General features: G+C 55.4%; 10 protein-coding genes across 10 annotated transcripts; 7 read left to right on the top strand and 3 right to left on the bottom strand.

The window, feature by feature from the left end:
- Positions 1-141: 141 nt before the first annotated feature.
- N656DRAFT_709853 (peptidase M4 thermolysin) lies at positions 142-1,199 on the bottom strand (the record flags this gene model as incomplete). Its single annotated transcript, XM_064811624.1, has 3 exons — positions 142-480; positions 564-791; positions 870-1,199. The coding sequence occupies 3 exons, from the start codon at positions 1,197-1,199 to the stop codon at positions 142-144; spliced, it is 897 nt and encodes a 298-aa protein (XP_064670012.1).
- N656DRAFT_90233 (uncharacterized protein) lies at positions 1,081-2,655 on the top strand. The gene has a single exon (XM_064819392.1). It carries the CDS (start codon positions 1,437-1,439, stop codon positions 2,271-2,273), a length of 837 nt encoding a protein of 278 aa, XP_064670011.1. The 5' UTR covers positions 1,081-1,436; the 3' UTR covers positions 2,274-2,655.
- A 346-nt stretch (positions 2,656-3,001) lies between these two features.
- N656DRAFT_789612 (uncharacterized protein) lies at positions 3,002-4,422 on the top strand (the record flags this gene model as incomplete). The annotated part of the gene is made up of 2 exons (XM_064816801.1): positions 3,002-3,072; positions 3,153-4,422. The coding sequence occupies 2 exons, from the start codon at positions 3,002-3,004 to the stop codon at positions 4,420-4,422; spliced, it is 1,341 nt and encodes a 446-aa protein (XP_064670010.1).
- Positions 4,423-4,783: 361 nt separating this feature from the next.
- Positions 4,784-6,655, bottom strand: N656DRAFT_709288 (MFS general substrate transporter; the record flags this gene model as incomplete). Its single annotated transcript, XM_064811579.1, has 5 exons — positions 4,784-5,014; positions 5,102-5,989; positions 6,077-6,368; positions 6,469-6,539; positions 6,611-6,655. The coding sequence occupies 5 exons, from the start codon at positions 6,653-6,655 to the stop codon at positions 4,784-4,786; spliced, it is 1,527 nt and encodes a 508-aa protein (XP_064670009.1).
- A 903-nt stretch (positions 6,656-7,558) lies between these two features.
- On the top strand, positions 7,559-10,214 carry N656DRAFT_753338 (copper amine oxidase). Its single transcript, XM_064813060.1, has 5 exons — positions 7,559-8,662; positions 8,728-8,853; positions 8,903-9,097; positions 9,166-9,815; positions 9,881-10,214. The coding sequence occupies exons 1-5, from the start codon at positions 7,715-7,717 to the stop codon at positions 10,053-10,055; spliced, it is 2,094 nt and encodes a 697-aa protein (XP_064670008.1). The 5' UTR covers positions 7,559-7,714; the 3' UTR covers positions 10,056-10,214.
- A 437-nt stretch (positions 10,215-10,651) lies between these two features.
- On the top strand, positions 10,652-13,103 carry N656DRAFT_845214 (uncharacterized protein). The gene is made up of 3 exons (XM_064819187.1): positions 10,652-11,453; positions 11,533-11,801; positions 11,919-13,103. The coding sequence occupies exons 1-3, from the start codon at positions 10,910-10,912 to the stop codon at positions 12,813-12,815; spliced, it is 1,710 nt and encodes a 569-aa protein (XP_064670007.1). The 5' UTR covers positions 10,652-10,909; the 3' UTR covers positions 12,816-13,103.
- Positions 13,104-13,265: 162 nt separating this feature from the next.
- Positions 13,266-15,996, top strand: N656DRAFT_836993 (amidase). The gene is made up of 6 exons (XM_064818812.1): positions 13,266-14,039; positions 14,109-14,231; positions 14,296-14,448; positions 14,520-15,416; positions 15,494-15,581; positions 15,662-15,996. Exons 1-6 carry the CDS (start codon positions 13,731-13,733, stop codon positions 15,796-15,798), a joined length of 1,707 nt encoding a protein of 568 aa, XP_064670006.1. The 5' UTR covers positions 13,266-13,730; the 3' UTR covers positions 15,799-15,996.
- A 700-nt stretch (positions 15,997-16,696) lies between these two features.
- N656DRAFT_89995 (uncharacterized protein) lies at positions 16,697-17,528 on the bottom strand. Its single transcript, XM_064819391.1, has one exon. The coding sequence runs from the start codon at positions 17,402-17,404 to the stop codon at positions 16,733-16,735; it is 672 nt and encodes a 223-aa protein (XP_064670005.1). The 5' UTR covers positions 17,405-17,528; the 3' UTR covers positions 16,697-16,732.
- Positions 17,083-19,660, top strand: N656DRAFT_753334 (MFS general substrate transporter). Its single transcript, XM_064813059.1, has 2 exons — positions 17,083-17,710; positions 17,773-19,660. The coding sequence occupies exons 1-2, from the start codon at positions 17,472-17,474 to the stop codon at positions 19,319-19,321; spliced, it is 1,788 nt and encodes a 595-aa protein (XP_064670004.1). The 5' UTR covers positions 17,083-17,471; the 3' UTR covers positions 19,322-19,660.
- A 317-nt stretch (positions 19,661-19,977) lies between these two features.
- N656DRAFT_753330 (ankyrin) lies at positions 19,978-21,380 on the top strand. Its single transcript, XM_064813058.1, has 2 exons — positions 19,978-20,048; positions 20,115-21,380. Coding segments are annotated over exons 1-2 (774 nt in total). The 5' UTR covers positions 19,978-20,046; the 3' UTR covers positions 20,887-21,380.
- Positions 21,381-22,727: the final 1,347 nt, after the last annotated feature.

Genomic DNA, 22,727 nt, shown 5'->3' with positions numbered 1-22,727 from the left:
GGTCCTTTAGTTTCATCTCTCACTTTTTTCTTTACTCTCCGCTCTTCTTCCTCTTTCCCTTGCCGCTGAGTAGCGTCGAGACCGCAAGGTGCTACGTAGGTGACGGTAGGTCTCTAAGTAGGGGAAGTACTAGAAGAGATCTTACACCTTCCTGGCCACCCCAACCTGATTCCACGCGTTTCTCACAATGACAGCCGCCTCGGTGCCAAACAAGGCCTCGGCCGCATCAACTGTGGCATCGGCAAACTGGATAAAGGTACAGTTCGGAGGGATTGCCCGCTCCGAGACAACTTTCCACCAGATCTTGCCGGCCTTCTCCCATGAGTACCCTCCAAACGCAACGGCGGCTAGGTAGAAGGCGCGGTTGGGGATGCCCGACAAGACGTGCACCCCGCCATAGTCACGGTTCCGGATGAAATCGCCGTGCTTCTTCATCAAGTCCGGGATCTGGTCGGTGTGTGAGGGTTGGAGGTCAGAGCCCTACATAGGTCATGGTATCAGTTAGGAATCGGCTATGCTCAATCATGGGAAACGGAGGGCGGCAGATGACAATATGAACTGACGAAGCGAGGGTCATTGTAGGCCGTGCCCGGATTCTTCATGCTCCGCAGAGCGACGCCCTTCACGCCGGGCAGGAGGCAGCCTTCGCCAATGAGCCAGTCAGCGTGCTCAGCCATCTCGTTTTCGTACATCTGCTTGACCATGATGCCAAAGGCGTCGGAGATGTGCTCGTTCAGCGCGCCGGACTCGTTGCGGTAGATGAGGGCCGCGCTGTACTGGATTACGGCGTGCTGGAAGTGGTCTTGTTAGAGAGAAGAGATGGGGATTCTCGTCACAGACACAGCCTGTACGCATGGGATCGGGCTTACGGTCATCTCATGGCCAATGACATCAACACAGCCGGTAAAGTTGTGCAGAAAGGAGTTTCCGTCTCCATACACCATCTGCTCATGACTGCCTAGCCAGAAAGCATTGCCCAGCTTGTTGCCAAAGTGAACCGAGCTCTTGACTTCCATGGCCTGGCCGTCTAAAGAATCGTAGTTGAGAAATTTCTTGTAGAATTGAAGCACGTGCAGCGCCATGTCGTATGCTTCGTTGACTTCCTCGTCCTTCGTGGCTTTCTCTCCTTCCATCCGTGCTGGCTTGCCGGGCAGCAGGTCAAAGGTCGATGGGTCCTGGACGTTACCCCCGTTCTGCATGTTGTAGACGCTGCGCATGAAGCCCGTTGCCGTCTCCCGGCTTCCCTGGGCTGTTCCGGCCTCCGACTCCGCTTCAGGGGCCAAGGGCGTGATACCGGCTGCTTTAGCCAGCGCAGCCTCCCTGTCCTCGCGAATTTGCTCAGAGACGGCAAGGTTCTGCCTAGCAGCGGCCTTCATCTCATCCGATGCTTCAGGTGAATCCACCACGGCTTGGAGAAGCGTGCCGGGAACGATGCTATGGGGGTGGTACTGTTGCCCGCCGCCCCCGCCGCCTCCATGGCCGTGATGTCCGCTACACTTGGCCGCAAAGATTTCGTTGCGGTTGTTGACAAGCGCCTCAGCAACGGCGAGGGTGGCGTGGGCGCTATTCCGGACTTCCTCGTCGTCGCATTCGCAGAGACTTTCGAGCAAGTAGCGGGGGACAATGGAGCAGACGTGGTGGTTGTCCATGGTGAGGTATGCGGAATGCTGGGGTACTGCCAACGTACAGTATTGTGTAAGAGACCACGGATCGCGGAGAGGCCGTACCGTATCATGTACGAGGACTTGTGGGTGAACGACCAAGGCATATTATGCTCCCCCAGGGCAACTCCTTCCCTTGGTAACGCTCGCCTGCGTGAGACAGCTTCGTACTCGGTGACGTGTGTAGCACCACTGCAGTCCGTGGTTGGCTGGCACTCAGCCACGCCCCGCGCGCTTCTTCGAATGGTTCAGTCTGGTTTCCGTTCATCCCCGCAATGCACTCAGCCAAGAGAATCCCCAAGACATCTCTCACCGCCTTCACATGTATCTTCATTGGCTGATGACGAAAGTGGCAGGTCTCGACCTTTGTGCTCTGCATCCTGCCGTCGGATCCAAAGTGAGCCTTCAGGCGCTAGATCGGATAGGAAGTGGTTTGCAAACAGAAGGATTGGCTCCAGATTGCTCCGTCAGCCTCAGCTCAGCCTGAGGCGCTGTCATTTCCGGGGTTCACTCGGATTTGCAGCGTTCTTGGTAAGGAAGCTGGTTGGGAAGCTGGTCGTGCCAACTTCGAGCTGCAGCTTATCACATTCATGGCCGCCATCACTCTGCTGAGAGTCGGGACTGGACTATCGAAAACCAGAACAGTAAGCTGCTCTTCAATAACACGGGACGGTTTGGGAATGGACTCGGGATTTGGTACATCCACTGCAGATGATCTTGGGAATTCTCTATGGCCCACGTCCTTGACTTGCGAACACAAAGAACAAACTCCAACCATAGGTGAGATCCGGGAGACGCTTGAACGCCCTACTATCTGCTTCGAATATATCAGTTAGACAACTTGAAGTATTGAAGTACTAGTATGTTAACATGAAGCACTAAATACCTACTACCTAGTAGAGAGGAAGCAAGAACTTGAACAATATGAGCATTCCCTTTGGGGTCATCCGTAGTGAGATAGAACATAATGGTCTAAAACCACAACTGAACATTGCTTGATGAATTGGAAATAATGGCACCTCAGTCACGGTAGTTGTGGTGACCCCCCTCCTTCCCCTGAAGCATGTTGATCAACCCCATTACGTCATGGTTCGAACAGGTACCTCAAGGTATGCTCTCACGATGTGCGGTGCCACTTTCCATGAAACTCATTCATTCTACATCTTGGCAGCATCAGTTGGACCATACTTGGATGGGGAATCTTGAAGCATAATTCGCTGATATATCAAATCTCAATCCTCAATTCATAGTATCTCATCGACATCATGGCTGAAGCTACAGCGGCAACGGCCACACGAGTCGTCGCAGCAGGCGCCGACGCAGCAGCAGCGGCCGCAACAATGGCGGCGCCCACCTTGCCTCTCAAGATCTCCCTGACACAGATCCAGGGTCCAGCCACCAAATCCACACCGTATGTCTCCTCTCGTTATCCTGACTTGGACGAATCTCAATCAACCAATCTGACCTGCTTCATCCTTGCCCAAACCGAAGCCACCCAGCCCTGGCCCGCTCGCACCACACGCTCACCGTGATCAACGACCAAGCGACCATCTTTGGCGGGCGGCACGACTCTGATTCTCCGGAGGCGGACGCCTCAGAGTCCAGACCTGCGCTATGCCCGCCGGCAATCCATATCCTTACCCTCCCCACCAATAACGGCACCACCCTGGAGCCACCAACAACCTACCAGACCGCATACACCTGCTACCCGCCGTTCACGCTGCAGGACGCATTCACGGGCGAAACCCTGGTTCCGTCGGCGCGGCAAGACCATGCCGCGTGCGCAGGGGGTGGCGGCCGCTTCCTGCTGGTCCACGGCGGGCGGGACGCCGCCGCCGCTGGCAGAGCAATCGACGAAGGAAGTTGTCTGTGGCGGTGGGACTGGGAGCAGCTGAGCTGGGCCAAGCTGCGCGGGGACAGCCAGCAGCTCGGGGTTGCGGGTGGGATGCGGCCGCGGTGGGGGCACTGGATCTTTGCGGATGAGCCGCAGGGGTTTTTGGTCCTTGTTGGCGGGAAGGGGGAGGAGCATCACGGTGGTGGTGGTGGCATGGCGGCAGAGGAAGGAGAGGCCGACACCGAGACCGAGGTCTGGATGTACGACTTCAACGCGCTCGCCTGGACGACACTGCCGCGGGCTCCTGCAAAGCCGCTGGCTGCTGCCTACGTTCGCGGCACGGTTTATATCGTTTCTCGGGATGCCGCTGGGGATCGCGTTGCGGTGCATTGCATGGACATGCGAGAATCACCTACTGAAAGGGAGAAGCCTGGCGCGTTGGTCTGGCAGACGGTTACTGTTGGGGCAGACCCCCAATCTCCTCGCCCAAAGCCGCGGGAGGGCGGTGCGTTGGTGCCGTTGACGACGGGGCATGGGCGGGAGTATCTGGTGTATATGTTCGGGCGTTCCGCGCCCGACGTTTCAGGAGACGAGCCGGGGCTAGAGTACTTCTCAGACATCTGGACCTTGCAACTGCCGACGAAAGGATTCAGTCTAGCCTCGGCCAAGGACAAGATCCAAAAAGAAATGCCCGCCATGGCGTCTGGAGAGTTTAGATGGGCCGAGGCCGAGATTGTTCCGACGGAGCAGATGATAGAAGGGGGCAAGGTTCATCCTGGCCCTAGGGCCTTCTTTGGTGCCGATACCTGTCTCGGAGGTCGCGGGGTTGTGCTGTGGGGAGGTGTGAATGCTAAGGGCGAGAACGAAGGGGATGGATGGATCGTCAGGCTGGCTTACGGTTATGCTGATAGTGATCGATGGGAGTGATCCGAGTCAAAGGGCGGGTTGCGAACGTTTGCCTGTCATCAAGTAATTCGTGTACCTTTTTGATTGCACCTAACCCATTGTATGGCTGCCGGGGGAGAACCGGTCACAGCCTTGCCCTTCATCATAAGTTGGTAATCCTTCTGTTCTTGAGCGGACCGGAGAAATGATACCTCATTGCCGCGTCTTGAACTCAAAGTCATTCCCACGTCGAACCGATTTGATTCGGGGCGCATCTTTGAGACGCCCCAGCTACACAGAAAACCCCTGCTCTCGTGGGCACCACCGGTCGTAGCGGACAACCCCTTTACCCCCCTGAACCACCTATCAGGAAACACAAGCAAAAGCAGCCGTACAGAATCTCCTACTGGCTCTCCACCATTCTATCGTAGTGTCCATGGAGTGCAATCCTGATTCTCTTTCCATAAATAACAAGCGGAATGAAGAGTAAACTGAAGAACAGATTGATACATCCAGCCATGACAAACATCTTGGTTAGTCCCATGCTTTCAATCCAAGGGATATTGTAAAAAGGAACAGCCACCGTCACGGCATTGCGGACGAACGTGACGAATACAAAGCACTCTGCCGTCAGCTGGAGCCAGGACATCGTGTTAGCGACTGAATATTCTCCAGCTTCGCGGGAACTGAACTGAACAGAGCCTGAGCCGGGGTTCCTTACCTCGCGGTACGTGTCGATGATCAACGTAAAGGACGCATCCCCAATGGAGCCCAGGCCAAAGGCAAAGAGAGCCCCGCCGATGCTCGGAAATATCCAGTGCATGCCTCGGTCGATAGTGGTCCCGTACATGATGATGCCGCCCGACATGCACAGCGCGGGCAGGCCCAGGCTGTACAGCCGCATCTCGGGCTCGTAGTAGCCGCCTCGGCGGCGCGCAATCTGCACGATGAACCAATCGGTGAAAGGGCCTCCGTAGATGCTGCCAAACACGTTCCCGACAAAGGGGCCCAGCGCCATGTACCCTATGCCGGCCACGTTGAAGTTGTAGGGCGGAGCGGAAAAGAGGATCGAGTTGCACGTCGCGAGCAGCACCAGGAATGAGATGGCATTGGCGTATTGGATGGCCGTGTAGAGAACGTGCGGCAGTGTGGCGGTGCGTAGAGGAGAGAAGGCCAGTTTCAACAGGGACTCGTTGGTCTTGGTAACCAGACGCATACGGCGTCTGTATGTATGACGGGGTGGCGGATCGGTTGAATCGTATGGCGCTGACATGGTTGGGTGCATGCCGTTGCCTATGTTTGTCTTCTCGACGTCCGCGTTCTTCTCCTGGGCGCGTTCCAGGCTGCTGTCGTGTGACGGTATGACTCCCAAGCTGCGAGCGGAGTAGCCCTCGGTGACAGGAATGTATTTGGACTCCTCAAAGAAAAGAATGAAGAGAACGGCCAGAATAGTCAACGCAATGCCCACCGACCGGTACGACCAGCGCCAGCCCTGTTGCTCCGCTTGCACTCCTGCGGCCATGGTTGTGAGGAAACTGCCGACCATGACGGCCACGATGTAGGCGGCGTTGGCGCTTCCGCGTTGATGGACAAAGAAAAGATCCGCAATCTGATGTGTTTTGATGTATTAGCGGGTTTACCCTTCATCTGTGGATCTATTGTCCCCTGTCAGAAGGGTACTTAGACAGACACTTACAGTCATTTGTACCACTGTCTCGTTCACGGAACAAGCAAGCCCATACAGCAAATTGGTCATGTACAGCTCGACAGCAGTCTTCATCTCTGCTGACCAGAAGGACATGCCGGCCATGACGAGTGTTGCCAGTATATATGTCAGTCGCTTGCCGTACTTCTTGGTCAGAGGGATGAGGAGAAGACATCCCATGGCGAGGCCCACAACCTGGACTGCCAAACCATAACTGAGCTGTCTCTGGTTCACGTCCATGTCTCCGAGCATCTGCGGCCAGAATATTGCTTGCACTTGGATGCTATTCAGAGCATTCCAAGTTAGCCGAGGGATCAATTACTCATCGAAGCATGTGCCTCTAGCTCAGGAGGAAAGGGTCGTTCTGTTGCGCTTGAACTTACGCTGTGAATGAGGCGACAGTCACTGCAAGAACGAATGTGAAGTTGACCAATTTGCGCCAGATGCTCCAATTCTAGATATCCATTCCATTAGTGATCAGTCAACCACAATGGTAATGGGCCTAATCAGAACCAGAGAGCTCACCAACGGTTCATTTGGATCATTAGACGGTGTTGGCTGGAGAACCATCTCGGTTGCCGCCGTACCTGTTTGTCCTCACGCTTAGCACAGGCAACTTGGCATTCATGAGCGCGTTACCATCCTGCAAAAAGGGGAACTCACGCGATATCAGCAGCACTGTGCCCGGTGGAAGTCGGTCGTCCAGTGATGAGCTCATGATGGCTAACCCCACCTTGCGGGTATGTGTCGTATAGTCCGAACTGTTGTTTATAGCTCGGACGACTGAGATGAGGTATCTACATGCAAGTCCGTTGGCGATGTTGAAAGAATCAGGGATAAGGCAATGTCGAAATACTAGACGTCCAACGATGGGAATCGATGCAAGGCATAGCTGTCTATATAGATGCAGCAGTGCGCAGGTCGGCTTTCTGGGTGTTGGACATCTCGGCGCGCATCCCCAACGCACAGACTGACGTTAGGATGCATCGCTCACTCTCAGCTTGCAGGGAAGACTGATAAGGGGCATGCTATAGCACATTTGCCGACGAGGAGATATCAAGTCAGATAACTGCCGGATCTTGCCCTATGACTTTCTTTGAATTCCCTGATACATCTGGTTATCATGAAAGGCTGGCTGCCAGTGGAGACTGGCTGGAGAGCTGATCCCGATATCTGGAACGCAAAATCTGGGGTAAGTCACAAGAGTTGATACGGGCGTCGCGTCGTGTACCACAGCGCCCACTTATAACCCAAATGGGCAGGTCGAAGCGCCGGGCAAGGCTAGGCTTCATTGGCCAAGCCCTTGTGACCCCTGGTGGCGTCGACCGGGGGATAGAACCATGTTGACAACCTGGAATAGTTACTAGTACCTGTACGATACACTGGCAGAGATGCAAGGCCCATGAGGAGGCGGAAGATATCTAGCGATGCTCACCTACTTATCTTTTCTGGGTCTTCGGCTGTCAGTCTCGGCACTGAACAAGTCGACGAGCCACGTCAATGCCTTGAAACAACATCGTCCGTTTCTGATGTGACCGAATAAAAGCAACGAGTCCCCGACCGGACATCATCATTGAGTGGTTTTGTTGCCCATCATCTGCAAAGCTCTCATCTGCAAACTCAGACACCATGGATTCGAAAAACGTACCTCGCCATCCACTCTCTCCGCTCACCTTCGCCGAGGCAGAACTTGCCAGGGACCTCATCAAGGCGGACCACCCTGCGACTCTGCTTCACTTCCGTGTGATCGATCTCCAGGAGCCTCCAAAGGCCGAGCTCGTCCAGTTCCTCGAGCTGGAGCATGCCGGGAAACTAGCAGCAACAACGCCGCGTCCCCCTCGCCTCGCCCAGGTGCACTACAACCTGGTCGAGCCCGGCGCCGCGTCATCCGGCGGAGGCAAGGCCGTGTACATGGAAGCGGTGGTCGACGTGGGAAGGAAAGAAATCGTCCGCCGCACCACCGTCGATTCCCAGTTCTTGGTTTCTCTATGCCCGTGGGAGTTTGACCATTTCCTCGACGTCTGCATGGCATCGCCCATGTTCCAGGAACGCATCAAGCAGTTTGTGTTGCCTCCTGGCTTCGAGGTTGTTGTGGAGCCCTGGCCGTACGGCGGCCTGGAAAAGGATGACCCTCGAGGGCGGCGCTTCTTCCAAGGCCTGGTGTTTGCCGTGGACAAGAGCACGGGAAATCCCGACTCCAACTTCTACGCGTTTCCGCTTCCCATCATTCCTGTTATGGACTATCATCTCCGTCAGATCATCCGCATCGACGAGCTTCCCACGGGAGGCGGCATGGACCCTCTAGTCGTCGAAAAGCCTGCCACTGGGCCGGTGATTGATCACTGCCGGCCGGCCGAATACGTCCCAGAGCTCGTCTCCGGGGGCACGCGGCAGGATCTCAAGCCCCTGAGCGTGGTGCAGCCCGAAGGGCCTAGTTTCTCGGTGTCGGACGATAACCTGGTGCAGTGGCAGAAATGGCGGTTTCGTGTCAGCTTTAACAGTCGTGAGGGGGCTGTCATCCATGACATCCACTATGAAGGAAGGAGTATTCTGTATCGGCTGGCCATGAGCGAGATGGTAAGATTTGGTCCCAATCATGCTCCTCTCATCTCCCATCGTGGCCTGATTCTGACGCGCTGCAGACTGTACCTTACGCAGACCCGCGTTCTCCGTTCCAGAGAAAGCAGGCCTTTGACTTTGGCGACGGTGGCATTGGGCACGTTACCAACAATCTCCTCTTGGGTTGCGATTGTCTTGGTGTAATAAAGGTAAGTTGGACCGCTCACGCTAGGAGACGTGGCTGACGTAGCGGCACAGTATTTTGACGGCATCCTAGTGAGCCCCGAGGGCAACGTCAAAGTCGCCCGTAACGTCATCTGCCTCCACGAGCAGGATAACGGCATTGGTTGGAAACACACTAACTGGAGGACTGGTCGTGCTGTTGTGACTCGCCGCCGGGAGCTGGTGGTCCAGTTCATCATCACTTTGGCGAATTACGAATACGTCTTCAACGTACGTTGGCCTGCACCCCTCGACCCCGGGACCTAGGAGCTAACTGACCTCTTCTCTCGACGGAATAGTACAAATTCGACCAGGCAGGCGCCATCACGGTCGAAGTGCGCGCGACAGGCATTGTGTCCGTAGTCGGTATCGACCCGGGGAAGACGGCCCCCTGGGGCAACGTGGTGTCTCCGGGCGCGTTGGCACAGAACCATCAACACATATTCTGCGTCCGCATCGATCCCGCCATTGACGGTCACGCCAACACGGTGGTCCAAAGCGAGTCACTGCCGGTACAGGTTGATGCACGCACCAATCCCCATGGAAACTGGTACGAGGTGCGGGAGACCCCCATTACCAGCTCGGCCGGCTTGGACGCCAAGATAGAGAACGCGCGACTGTTCAAGATCCAGAACCTGGAGAAAAAGAACACTGTGTCGGGTAAACCGGTTGGCTACAAGATCGTACCCCCGGCCACACAGCTCTTGCTTTCGGATCCCGATAGCATCCAAGCCAAGCGCGCAAGATTTGCCCAAAAGCATGTTTGGGTGACGAAGTACAAAGATGACGAGCTGTATGCCGCGGGCAAATACCCGTTCTCCAGCGTCGAGGAGCACGGCGGAGTAAGGGATGCCGCAGCGCGGAAGGATGATGTGGTGCAGACGGATGTTGTCTTCTGGGTCTGCTTCGGACTGACGCACAATCCCAGGGTTGAAGACTGGCCTGTTATGTGAGTATTCCGCCAAGCAGACCTTACCTTGTATGCCATGTACACACACTGACATGGACGTGCAGGCCTGTGGAGACTGTGGCATTCCACATCAGCCCTGTAGACTTCTTCACAGCCAACCCGGCCATAGACGTGCCCCCCAGCAGCGATCGTGTATCCCAGCTCGCTGATAAGCTGGCTTCGCACAATGTCTCTGGTGATGACAAGTGCTGCGGCGCAAAAGCGGACGTTGCAGTCTAACTTGGCCCAGCCGGAATCAGCATCGCCTGCAGGGGATCTATGGGCGAACGAACCGAGCATTGGGTCGGGTCCTTCGACTTTTCTGCGCCATAACGTTACACAAAGGTTGTTTAACAACACTCCATGCGGGGGAAGCAGCGCAGTTACCTTGGATCGTCTGGAATAAAATGCTACATTAGATCTCTCGAATGATAGCAACAGTCCATGTGTTGATGTAAGTCTCGTAGTCTGGTCATGTCTCTGGATTCGTCACCCAAGATGGAAGAATCGGAACAATTGTGCTGGAGGGAAACCCAGGCCGAGACACTGCACAAGCGGAGGAAAGACCACCTGCAGTCGGGACTTGGGTGTGGGGCAGGCGGCCAGTGCCTGGCCCACACTGCTTACTCAGCCAGACAACCACCACAGAGTATCCGTATTTTAGGTGGCTTCGCTTCCTCCTCCTTTTTCCTCCCTTGGAGAGTAAATGCACACGTTTTGGTCCCGTCTTGCGCGTCTTTCCCCCCCCTGGCCCGATGAAACAGAACGCTGCCTGTCTGTCCACCGATCCAACGGAACAACCCGGCAGGGCTGGCAGGCCGCTAGCATCCGATTGGGACTGCGCTACGCCAATAGATAAGCTTGGCGGGGTACTGCAGCAGGATGCTACAGTACCTGTCACACCGGCCACCTCAGCTCGCTCGGGTACTGTACAGGAGCTTGGACATGCGCAAAGACTGCCCGAGTAGCAACCTATACCTCCGCCACCTTATCTCCCGTTTCACAACTCCGCAAAAGCAAAAAATCAACATCGGCGCGACAACCAAGATTTAGAGACGCATTCGCTGCTGCTGTCGCCTTGTTGGTGTCCCAGAATGCCCTCGCGTTCGCGGTCCGGGTGCGCCGAGTGCAAGAGGAGGAAGAGAAAGTGCGACGAGACTCGGCCAGAGTGTTTGGCCTGCAAGAAACGAGGTATTCGCTGCGGGGGCTACAACGTCAAGCTACAATGGAGCGTTGGAATCGCCTCGCGGGGACGCTTCGTTGGTGCGACAATGCCCACCCTCCCCGCCCAGAAGAAGTTCTCATCGTCCACCCTCGCTAGCACCGGCAAATCGCTGGCCTCCAACATTCACCTCCCACGGCAGTCTTGTTCCGCAACAGGCCACTCAGCAGGAAGTGCTTGGATAACCTGTCCACCCGCTGTCCGTAATGGGCCCCCTGATTTTGCCAGCAGTCCCACGAAGAGTTCTTTCTCATCCAGTCGTGAGCAGCTCGGATCAGACGCGGCCTCGGATCTCTGCTCAAATGCGGCCTCGGATCTCTGCGAACTGCCGGACCGATGTTCTCCTGCGAAAACCCCACAGGACCGTCGGTGCCATATCAAGCGGTCTGCCGAAGACTGGTATCTCTTTGACCAAGGTGCGGCCTCTCTTGTCCCCAACCCCAGCCCCTGGATCATTAGTCAGCCGCTGAGGCGAAACTGATCCATCCACTAAAGCTATGGATACGACGGTACATCGTTTATACGGCACTCGGAGGGCAGAGTGGATTCTGCCACTCATCCGCAGTCTCGCTGAGACATCGGACGCGCTGTTTATCGTTCTTGAGGCCTTGCACCTATTCCCCAGACATGGCCGAGATCTAACCGTCAGGTTCCATGAGGAGGTAGATCGTGCTTTGAAAGCGTTTCGCAGCGAGCTCAACAGTAGCCTGGGAACAATGAACGGCGGGACCATGTGTGCCGGCCTGTTTCTTTGCACACTAAATGTGAGGAGGCACCTTGACCTTTCAGATTTGCTAAGCATAGGCGTGTCATATTCACTGTTGTCCTCAAGCCCGTGTTTCCCCGGAGATTTACTAACCTTGTGTTCCTGCTCCTTCCAGATCCTCCTGGGAAATCCGTGGACCAGCCACCTCAAGTGTATGGCGGATCTTTATCAGTTACATGGCGATCTCGGCCACCTGATGAGAAATGGCCCGCCGCCGCTTGCCATACAGCATCCCACTGAGATCATGGCCGTGATGGACTTACCAACATTGGTGTTAGGACGCGACATATGTACCATGGGTCTCTGGGAGCGCCTCCGCCAGGCTCAGGACAGCTTGGAAGGCGGGCGTCCCGGCGGCGTTGAGGTCTTGACCGGCATACCGCGTACGCTTCTAGATATCTTTGCTTTATGTGGCCATAAAAGCGACGAGGACATAGATGTTGAAGGCAAATTCTGGTCCTGGTCGTGGGCAGGAGAAACAGGTGAACTGCCCCAGCGCCATCTGTGGGAAGCTTGGCGTCTTGCTGGAATCCTCACGGCGAGACGACTACAGCGAAGGAAAAAGAAGCATCACCCTGCGCCTGATGGAGCCTCAAGCCTACAAGGCCAGTCCTTGAACTTGTTGGCATCTATGGAGTCGCAGCAGCTATGGAGTGTTAGTCATGCTACACCGATCATCTCCGAGATGGTTCTCGGTCGCCTGGTTGACTGCATCGATACGCTTTGGGACATGCGCTGTCGACCTGAATACGGCCACCTGCTTGTGTGGAACTCTCTTGCCTATCCCTTCACGGCGGCGCGTCTCGAAGTGACACTGTTGCGAGCCCACCCTGAATGGCTAAAAGCCCTCGACTCTATCGCTTCTTCACATTTCAAGCTCGGGCCCACGTCGTTGAGTATGCGATCCCCTTCTATCCTCAAAATGCTCGATGAGGCCATGGAAAGCGGCGACGACGACTATGATTTGGACTTGGCAGCAAAGCTGCAAGGGATCGAGGTCCCGCTGTTTTGATGCCCTCATATAAACATTGTTCCAGTCAGGCAGCTGGGGTCCTTGATCACGAAAGTCCAGGCTAGACAATTAGTTAAACCACCGTGACCAGGGCCTGTTTACAAGGTTGAGGACATTGTGGTGCTGGGCGAGGTCAGCAATCTATGGGAATTATGTCATTCAAGAGCCTACCAGCCATCCTCTGCGAGGAAATGAGAAATCCTACCACCATACTGGGCTATACCTAAGGTACTCATGACTGATGGGAGTGTTGGCAAGATCAACGCAGCCGAAACAAAATACCGAACCATGACTCGGATCTATCTTGCTACCTAGGGCACTTACTGGTACGTATATGCTGAATCGTTTTCCCATCCAGTGCCCCGGCATAAGAACCCCGCTCTAAGGGTAGAACTACCGAGGTGGGGATAAGACGAGCTCTCAGACCAAGGTAACCCAAGCTGAAGCGCTCCCTGGTCTGAGACTGTGATATACTGATATACGATACGTCCTTACCACTATCTGCGTACCTATGTTCGACCCTACGACTGCCGATAAGCAAATCGGTATCATATCAAGTTGCCGAGCCCGTTGTAATGCACTACCGGCAGATAAGCCTTTCTGGATCTGGCGGCTCGACCTCCCCAAAACAGCCAAGTTTCTGTCTGGTTAGCAAACACAACCCCAAGAGACTCATTGAAACCAGCATTGCGCAATGTACCCCGCATAAAGACTACTAGCGACACATTCAATGTAACTTTGCCTTGTAGTTCGATGACATGGATTCCATTCAGGATTCAATCACTAGCGGCGAAATGGATGGAGTATTTCCCCTTAAAAGACGCGGATATCCAGCTGAACATAGTTCTAGATAGCCAGTTTACCGCCATCCGTTGACAAACCTGATCCCGACATCTGTCCTCTATCGAGTGAGCTATGGGTGATTTTGCCCACGACCAAGACTGGAGGGTGCTGGTGGCGGCGAAAAAGGAGTCTCAGCAATCAGCCATCCCCCCTGAATGGCTTATAGACTCAAAGGTCTTGCACGAGCTGAAGCAGTGTCCTGGCGGCCGCTTGCTTGAACCAAGTCCTGCGAAGAAATCAACAATTCTGACCGATGAGGAACTCGAAATCACAGAACGATACTCGGCTACGGATCTGCTTGAAAAGCTTGGCAAGGGGGAGCTCACCTCCGTAGCCGTTACGAGAGCGTTCTGCAAGAGAGCAGCGGTGGCTCAACAACTGGTAAGGCTAGCTGCAATCTAATACCTAACCGCTGGGCTCGAGCAAAAGCTGATTGAATGACCGAACTAGACTTCATGTCTCACTGAAATCTTCTTCGAGAAGGCCATTGAGCGGGCGGAGGAACTCGACAACTACTTGAAGCAAAACAACAAGCCCATGGGACCTCTACATGGCTTGCCCATCAGCTGCAAAGTAAGCCGCCCGTTCGGCGTGAACTGCGTGACTCTATCCCGTGCCTCTAACATGAAGACAACAGGACACCTTCAGAGTCAAGGGCTTCCATGCCACCGGCGGCTTTCTGACGAACCTCAAAGAGCCGGCCGCGGAATCAAACTCGGCCCTGATCGACATACTCTTAGACGCCGGCGCGGTTCTCTACGCCAAAACAAACGTCCCGCAAACCCTTATGGTGCGTGCAAAACCCCAACTTCGGCCACCTTCGCTCAATGCCAACCCGTCACTAACTCTTCTTGGGAACAGACAGCCGACTCCGAGAACCACATTTTCGGGCGGACGCTGAATCCCCACAACCTGAACCTCACCGCGGGAGGCTCCTCAGGCGGCGAGGGCAGTCTGGTTGCCTTCCGCGGCTGTCCCCTGGGGATCGGCACCGACATTGCCGGGAGCATCCGCATCCCAGCCATGTGCTGCGGCGTTTACGGCTTCAAGCCCACCGCAAACCGCCTGCCGTACGCCGGTCAGACGAACCCGCCCGGGTTGATCCGCGTTCCCGGCAGTATCGAGCCGTCGGCAGGGCCGCTCGGACACAGCGTCCAGGACCTTCGAGTCGCCATGGCTGCCATGATGCAGCTGAGGCCGTGGCTCTACGACGCGGATGCATATGACATACCCTGGCGAGATCCTCTTCCCCTTGAGGACGCCGCCGCCAAGCCGGACGGACTCGGAAGAAAGCTCACCATCGGCATCCTCCCCGAGGACCCGGCGTATCCGCTGCATCCGCCCGTCCGCCGCGCCGTCCAGACGGCAGCGGCAAAGCTGGAGAAAGCCGGACACCGAATCGTATGGCTACCGCCCGACGCAGACCGCGAGGTCGGGCTGGGGATGCGCATTGCCTTTCAGTTCTTTGGGGTCGGCTGGGAAGGAGGCGTGCCCCAGCTTGCAGAGCCGCCGGTGGTGTCTGTGGCGGTGGGCAGCCATCCCTTTTCGAAGGACCCGCCGCCCGTGCCCAGGGATCCGAGCCCGATCCGCTTCCTGGGCAAGCTTCATGCCGCGAGAGGCGCCTTCGCAGACGCGTGGCGGCGCGCGTGGAAGGAGAACGGCTTGGACGTGGTGCTCGCGCCTGGCGCACTGAGTCCGGCTGTGCCCTTGGATACGTACGGGCTGCCGACCTATACTGTGATGTGGAATCTCCTCGATGTGAGTAGGCACTGTCAACCAGCGTTCTGCAAACTTGAACAACGGGTAGTGTGTGCTCATATGCCCGTCTCGTCTAGTTTCCGGTCTGCCTTATCCCATTTGGCAAGGTCGCCAAGTCGCTTGACCCCACGCCAGTGAAGGCGCTCTCGGCTTTCGTTCCTGATTGTGAGTTGCCCGTGAAATCCAATTCCCAACAACTTTTTGCAATCGTGTGAGGCTTTATGAGGCACTGACGGAGGTAACAGACGACCCCGAGGCACTGGATGGTGCACCCGTTGGGATACAGATTGTTGCACCACACCTCCGGGACGAAGAGTGTCTACAAGCCGCGCAACTGATCGACCGAGATATCCGTAGTTCCGTACCTGAACGCGAACGGTAGCATATGATAGAGTAGAATCTTTGGCTGAAGACCACTTCCTTCACCTGCTCATCACATGTTTTGTTGGTGTAAAGGTGGGGTCTTGAGAGGGAGGAAGGCCCTAATGTGGCCTGGCGTACTCTGATGACCCCAAAGTTGATCTCCTGAGAGATGATGCAGGAAAGAAATATTATGTGTTGCATATAAATTTTTGAATACAGAACCTCAGAATAGCCAATAGCGGTTGTCACCGCTGTCAATTGGGCCCTGATCCAGGGACACCTCGCTCTGTTAGCCTGTTGGCCGGCTTGAGCCGTATGGACCCGATAACCCGGAACGCAACGCAACACAGAGATTGCAGTGCATTCCCGCGTGGCAGTGCAACCAGGTGTACTCTACACATGTATGTAGTACAACGCATATGCAACTTGTGTAGTGTATAGTATAGTGCTGCCAAGAGGCCTTCCCAAAGCGTAAGCCCGGCTCCCGGATCAGGGTGAGCACGGGAACCATGGAGCGGATGTTTTCGTGAGTCGGGTCAAATTTTGCGTCGTGGGACGACCGAGTAAGCCCAGCGTTTCCACAGCCCGGGAAACCATGAAAATACCTTAGCCATCAACTACCTATGGTTGTCAGGCACATTTATGAGCAGGCGGCCGTAAAGGGACAACTCAAGTGATGATGGCGTCAATAGCGCGAGTGACAGAGGTTGGAGATGTGCTTCGATATGTCTCGTGGCCGCGTCAGTGATGAGCTGATTCAAGGATCTTGCCGATATCGCACTTGGCAACTCCGGGTAACGCACCTGCATGAAGTGCGCATCAATGGCGAAAGCGGGGAAGGGAAGACAAACAACAGCAGGGATCTCGCGATGATGGATTGATGGAACTGCATTATCAATCAGATAAGATGATCAGATAAAAATTTTCAGGCCCGCCCACGCCGCCAAGTGGAGCTAGCACGGATCAAAATTCCTCTTGGGTAACGAAGCTTGGAAACGTTCGGCAAGGTGGCGGGGGCACCGGTGATGCGATTGGCCTAGGAAGAGAAGCACAAGTCCGCGCGGAAAAGCCTTGACCTTTTTTTGCTTCCTCCTATGTACACTTCTGACGCCGAGCAAGTCTCCGATTCCCAAGGTCAGGCAGCGCTTGACCGTCTGTGGGTGATTCCATGCACCGGTGGCATCGCTAGTGTACCACTGTGGTAGGGAAATGGCGCACATGGAATGTTCAATGTTGCATCGGCCGTGGGCATCGCGGCGGTTTTCTGCAGAAGTTTTGCTGGATACTGCCGTGCTGTGGGCCGGACCCAGGTACCTGTAACCAATAGACGCGGTCCACGGACAACAATCTGGACCTCGACTTCCTGCGCATCCACTCCTACCTATAAAGGTACGGGTACACTCCACCTCACCGACTGCATGGTGCAGTGAGTGAGTGGTGTCATTGGTGTGGGTTTTTGTTCCCGCCTGCCGCCTTCGGTACTGTACTATACAGGGCAACCATTCCATCTGATAAAAAGCTCGACTTCCTCTGCCAGCATCTACCCATCTTTCCTTCCCTTCCACTCTTTCTCTCATCCCAAATCTTGCGGAACAGCGTCGGACCGGGCTGCTTGTTGTGCCCATCAACCAGCCGCCGACTCGGAAGAAAAGCTCTTTTGTCGGCCACTAGATTTATCACGAGTCGGCCGCCATGTCCAAGTACATGATCTGGTCCCGCCCTACAGAGGCGCCTGTTGCCGAACGGGAAGTGCCGGCCGAGAAGACCGCTGCCGACAAGGAGGCCGCAATCACCAACGATGGAGCCAAGACGCCGGGAGACGATTCTTACGACTCGGATGCCATCTCAGTGAACGCACAGGCCGGTGTGCAAAATGTTGAGGCCTTCGCCAAGGTCTGGACGAAACGAGATCTTATCCTGGCCTATGTCACGTAAGTGGGATGAACTGGCCTCTCAGCAGCGCTCCCTTATCAAGCCGCTAACCACATTCCAGCATCTGGTGCATCTTCTTCGTCGACGCCATGCAGCAGGGCATGTCGACGCAATTAACGCCCTACGTTACCAGTTCCTTCCAGAGCCACTCGCTCACGGCTGCGACGAGCATTTTCTCCAGTCTGATCGGTGGTCTGTTCAAGTTGCCGCTCGCCAAGATCCTCGATATTTGGGGCCGCCCCCAGGGGTTTGTCGCCATGATGATCTCGCTCACCATCGGCCTGATCATGATGGCCGGCTGCAACAGCGTCGAGACATACGCCGCCGGCCAGGTCTTCTACTGGATGGGATACAACGGCATCACATACTCCATTTCCATTTTCATTGCCGACACCTCGGCGCTGAAGAACCGAGCCTTGATGTTTGCCTTTGCCTCGTCGCCCTACATCATCACTGTGTGGATTGGCGGGCCCCTCGCGACGGCCTTCCTGAACGGCCCCGGTTTCCGGTGGGGGTTTGGCGCCTTTGCCATCATCACGCCCATCATCTGCTCTCCGCTTATGGCCCTGTTTTACTTCAACTACAAAAAAGCCCGTAGACAGGGCCTCATCCCCGACAGGAACAGCGGCCGCACCTGGTCCGAGTCCATCAAGTACTATATTATCGAGTTCGACGTGGCGGGCTTGTTTCTCATCACGGCTGGCCTCGCTTTCTTCCTGCTGCCCTTCAGCCTCTACTCATACCAAGCTCAAGGGTGGAGGGCTCCTATAATCATTGCCTTCTTCGTTGTCGGGGGCCTGCTTCTCATCGGGTTTGTGCTGTTCGAGAAGTATGTCGCACCCAAGACCTTCATGCCGTACGAACTCCTCATGGACCGCACCGTTCTGTGGGCTTGCATTCTCAGCGGCGTCTTGTTCATCTCCTTCTACATCTGGGATAGCTACTTCTCCTCGTTCCTGCAGGTCGTCAACAACCTCAACGTCACGCAGACGAGCTACGTCATGAACATCTACAGCATCGGCTCGTGCTTCTGGTCGCTTCTGGTCGGTGTCGCCGTCCGGTGGTCCGGCCGCTTCAAGTGGCTTGCCGTCTATTTTGGCGTGCCCGTTACCATCCTCGGCGTTGGCTTAATGGCCCACTTCCGTCAGCCGGACGTCAACGTTGGCTACATCATCATGTGCCAGATCTTCATTGCCGTGGCGGGCGGCACCCTGGTCATCTGCGAGCAGATGGCTGCCATGGCTGCCACCACTCACCAGTACATTGCCGTCGTCTTAGCCGTCGAGGGCATGTTTGCCAACGTTGGCGGCGCCATCGGGTCGACTGTCGCTGGCGCCATCTGGAACGGCGTCTTCCCGCAGCGCCTGGCCGAGTACCTCCCCGCCGAGTCGCAGGGCGACTTGGTCTCTATCTACGGCTCGCTGCCCACGCAGCTATCGTACCCCGTTGGCTCGCCCACTCGGATTGCCATTCAGCACGCCTATGGCGAAGCGCAAAAGATTATGATCATTGCGTCGACGGTCCTCCAGGCCATCTCGCTGGTGGCGGTGATTATGTGGCGGGATATCAAGGTCAAGGACTTCAAGCAGGTCAAGGGCCTGGTCGTTTGAGGTCGAGGTTCTGGAGGGTGGCGGTTCTGTGAGACCTCGGTGGCCCCATATTTGAGGGATGTAATAAAGTTAAATCAGTCGAATACCCGGGAACCAGACTGCTACGTGGTAGTCAGTTGGGTTCCCATTGGCGGGAGTTGTTGGTCAAAAGCGTTCGAGCGGCTTGGATTTGGATTAGCCGCCTCTGGCCTTGTTGGCTATATCAATATGAATACAGAGCACTAGACTGAGTCTAGTTGCCATTGTCGATGACTCTACGCTGCTGTATCTCGATAGATGAGCCTTGTTTTGTGAAATGTCAACAGTTCCAGACGTCGTAACTGATTGCGATGTTTGCGCCTTCTCTCTAAATCGTAAGCAGGACCTGGTAGAGGCTCGCGTTTTCGGCCATTGTCCATAATGACCTCCTTGGTGACCGTAGGTGCTGAACTTGAATGCATGGAAGGTGGTAATTACAGTACGTTCCCACTGTGATCAAGGTGACGTGTAGGGCTGAATGAGCTTCTCGGTGGGGGGGCCACGGAAGCATCAAACAGCCACAAGGGCCCTGTTTTCTAGCACCCTTGGGCCCCGTTTACGTGTACTTCCAGAACCAATTGAAACTTACACAGTAGCATCCACACGGTGACCCCAACAACCTGGAACGGGACTTCGCCACCAACAGGCTGGAACCCAATTGACCTCAGCTCATCCTGGTCTCACGACAACCAAAACCAGTACAGAAAATGTAAGTCTGAAAGAACGCTCCTTGATCAATACAATACACTCTCATTAACGCCCGGTTCAAATTTAGGATTGACCCTTCGATCCGCCTCCGCCGAGCAATTCACGCAAATGACGCCCTGCTCGTGAGGCGCATTCTCAAATCCCACCCCCACCTCCTCCACAACCCGGACCTCTCCGTCAGAGGCAATGCCAACTCCAACCTCCACATTGCAGCCTCGCTTGGCCACCTCGCCATCTGCAAGCTGCTAGTCGAGCTGGGCCACGAGGCAGGCACCCCTGCTCTCAACGACGAGCACCAGACAGCCCTCATGCTGGCCGCGGCCGCGGGGCACACCGAGGTGGTGCACTTTCTCTGCGAGCACGACCCGGCCACGATCCTGCGGCAGGACCTGCGCGGGCGCGACGCCATCATGGAGGCGAGCCTGCACGGCCACGACACGGTGGTGCAGATCCTGCTGACGTACGCTCCGGGCGGCGCCGAGGCGGCGCTCGCGCGCGCCGACCTCGACGGCAACACGGCCCTGCACTTTGCCAGCTCCAACGGCAACCTGCTCGTGCTGCGCACCTTGCTGGCTGCAGGCGCCGACGCCGGTAGGAAGAACGTCTGGAGTTGGACCGCAGAGGCTTACAGCGCTACCGTGCAGGCAGAGGTCTATCTCAAGGCGCTGGTCGCCGAGGTTGAGCGGAGGAAGATGGCGGCGGCCCAGCAGCAGCAGCAGCAGCAGGGGCGCTCCGACGAGGGAATTGCGACTGCGAAGCAGCTGGTTGGAGGGGGTGGTGGTGGTGCGGGGAAAAAGGGCGGTGCGGTGAGATTGGTCGGGAAGGACGTCGGGGATTGAAGTGGTGTCGGGAGTATGTACGAACGACTTCTACTGTACATACAAGATCACTACACGAAGATTATGGTGGGAGCTTTCCCATCGCACCGCGGCAGGTTTTACGCTGAGCCGGGATGGGAATGGCGGTTACCACCAGGGACAGGCTGCGTTGAGCGAACTTTTCCTTTGGAGTTGGCGTTGGGGAGCGAACTGGGAGATTGCACACTGAGAACTTTTCAGTCATGATTTCTCTTCTATACGTCAATCGAACGACCACAGCAAACGAGACAAACGCACTCACCGTTGAAATCGGCGTGTCCCAGCTCCCCAGTCCACTGGCCGAGGCACGAACCTCGTTCCTGTCTGCCAGCAAGCTAAAACTGAAATCCACTATTGAATGGTGCCATTGTCCTGCCGGCCTGATACCTACTGCATTTCCTTCCCTCTTCGAACTTTGTACACTCAGACCGGAAGCTCAACGAATCGGGACTTGAGATACTTGAATTGTTGACGGGAAAGGGATTTGGAAGGGGGGGGGGGGGGGGGGTTATACTGACTTGAAATGTGTGGGTTGGACTTGCTAAATTTCTGTGGCATATATCGAGGGAAAGAGCAAGGCGCCACGTCCCAGACAGTCCGGGTCCAGTGCCCTCGATTTACGAAGTCTGGAAACGGCTAGGGAGGGATTGAGAAACAAATTGTAATGGGACACAATGTCGAAAGGGAGATTTAGAAGACTCTGGGAGTAGCATTGAGGTATGTGGACGATTCCAGTTGCATGTGACAGAGCCAGGGACAATGAGGCCCTCTCAACAATGGGATGTCAGAAAACAATGAATGGAAGTGGTACTAGCTGAATAAGACACATACATAGGTAGGTAAACGGCTTCGCAGAGGACACGTTTTCATTGCACCCTATGCGCTGCATGACTCTACCAAGGCCAGCTCTATTTCAGATGAAGTCTGAGACTCATCATTTGTCTTAGAGCACAGGTGGCGTTGAATACACACGTAGGGTAAGCAGAATGCGGACGTGCTCAGCTACCTCCAAGGACACCCTAAGGTGTCTGTGAAGTTCTAGTAACTCTTTGCTTTGGGAAGTATAGGTCGAAACCCAACGATGTTAGTTAGAGTCAACTTCGATGGCTCGGGGGCGTTGCCTGTCGTCCTCCCTGCCCACGACGCTACACTGCCCATACATGTCATAGCCTTGGGAACCAGCTCATCGGTATCAGACCAGAACTCGGCTCAATGCAGCCTCAGTAGCCCGTTTGTCAATGCCAGTCAAACACCGCTACCTCTAATGACACGGTGGTATCACCAGGGGATCTGTTTGCTTCAACCCGCGACCTCATGCGTTGCTGTTTGACATCTCCTAGGTTCGCTGTGAGCAAGGTACCTAGGTACAATATTAGAACGTGGTATGGCTCATAGTAGTTGTTTTCTCACCTGCGTCAATCCATTCTTATTGTGCTTATTCAACATAGTCCTCATTGTGTTGGATACGTGTACAATAGTCCGATATGAGATGCCGGGACCCCTATTGTAGATGTGTTTCCCTAATACTCTGTGGCAGGGCTTTTTCCATCTGGACTTTGACTATTAAGACTACTCACCAATAGTGTTCTTGCTCCGTTTACCTAGGAGGCTCAAGGGGCGTGGCATTCACTGACAAGCTATGATCTGGTCTCGGCCGTTGGCGTTCGCATTTGTTATTCATAAGACATTGTACCACCAATCCTATTACGCAGCGTATTCTGTCGCCCTCCCCCTTTTGTGACAATCAGCCCTTGGCCCCTGAGAATCTTCATCTCAACACAGCATCCTCCATATGGCAGACAGTGATGCGCATTGTGCCCATG

Source organism: Canariomyces notabilis (assembly GCF_033297395.1).
Source record: "Canariomyces notabilis strain CBS 508.74 unplaced genomic scaffold N656scaffold_11, whole genome shotgun sequence".
Classification (NCBI taxonomy): domain Eukaryota; kingdom Fungi; phylum Ascomycota; class Sordariomycetes; order Sordariales; family Chaetomiaceae; genus Canariomyces; species Canariomyces notabilis.
Note: the sequence above shows the minus strand (reverse complement) of the source record. Positions and strands in the feature narration are given on the sequence as shown.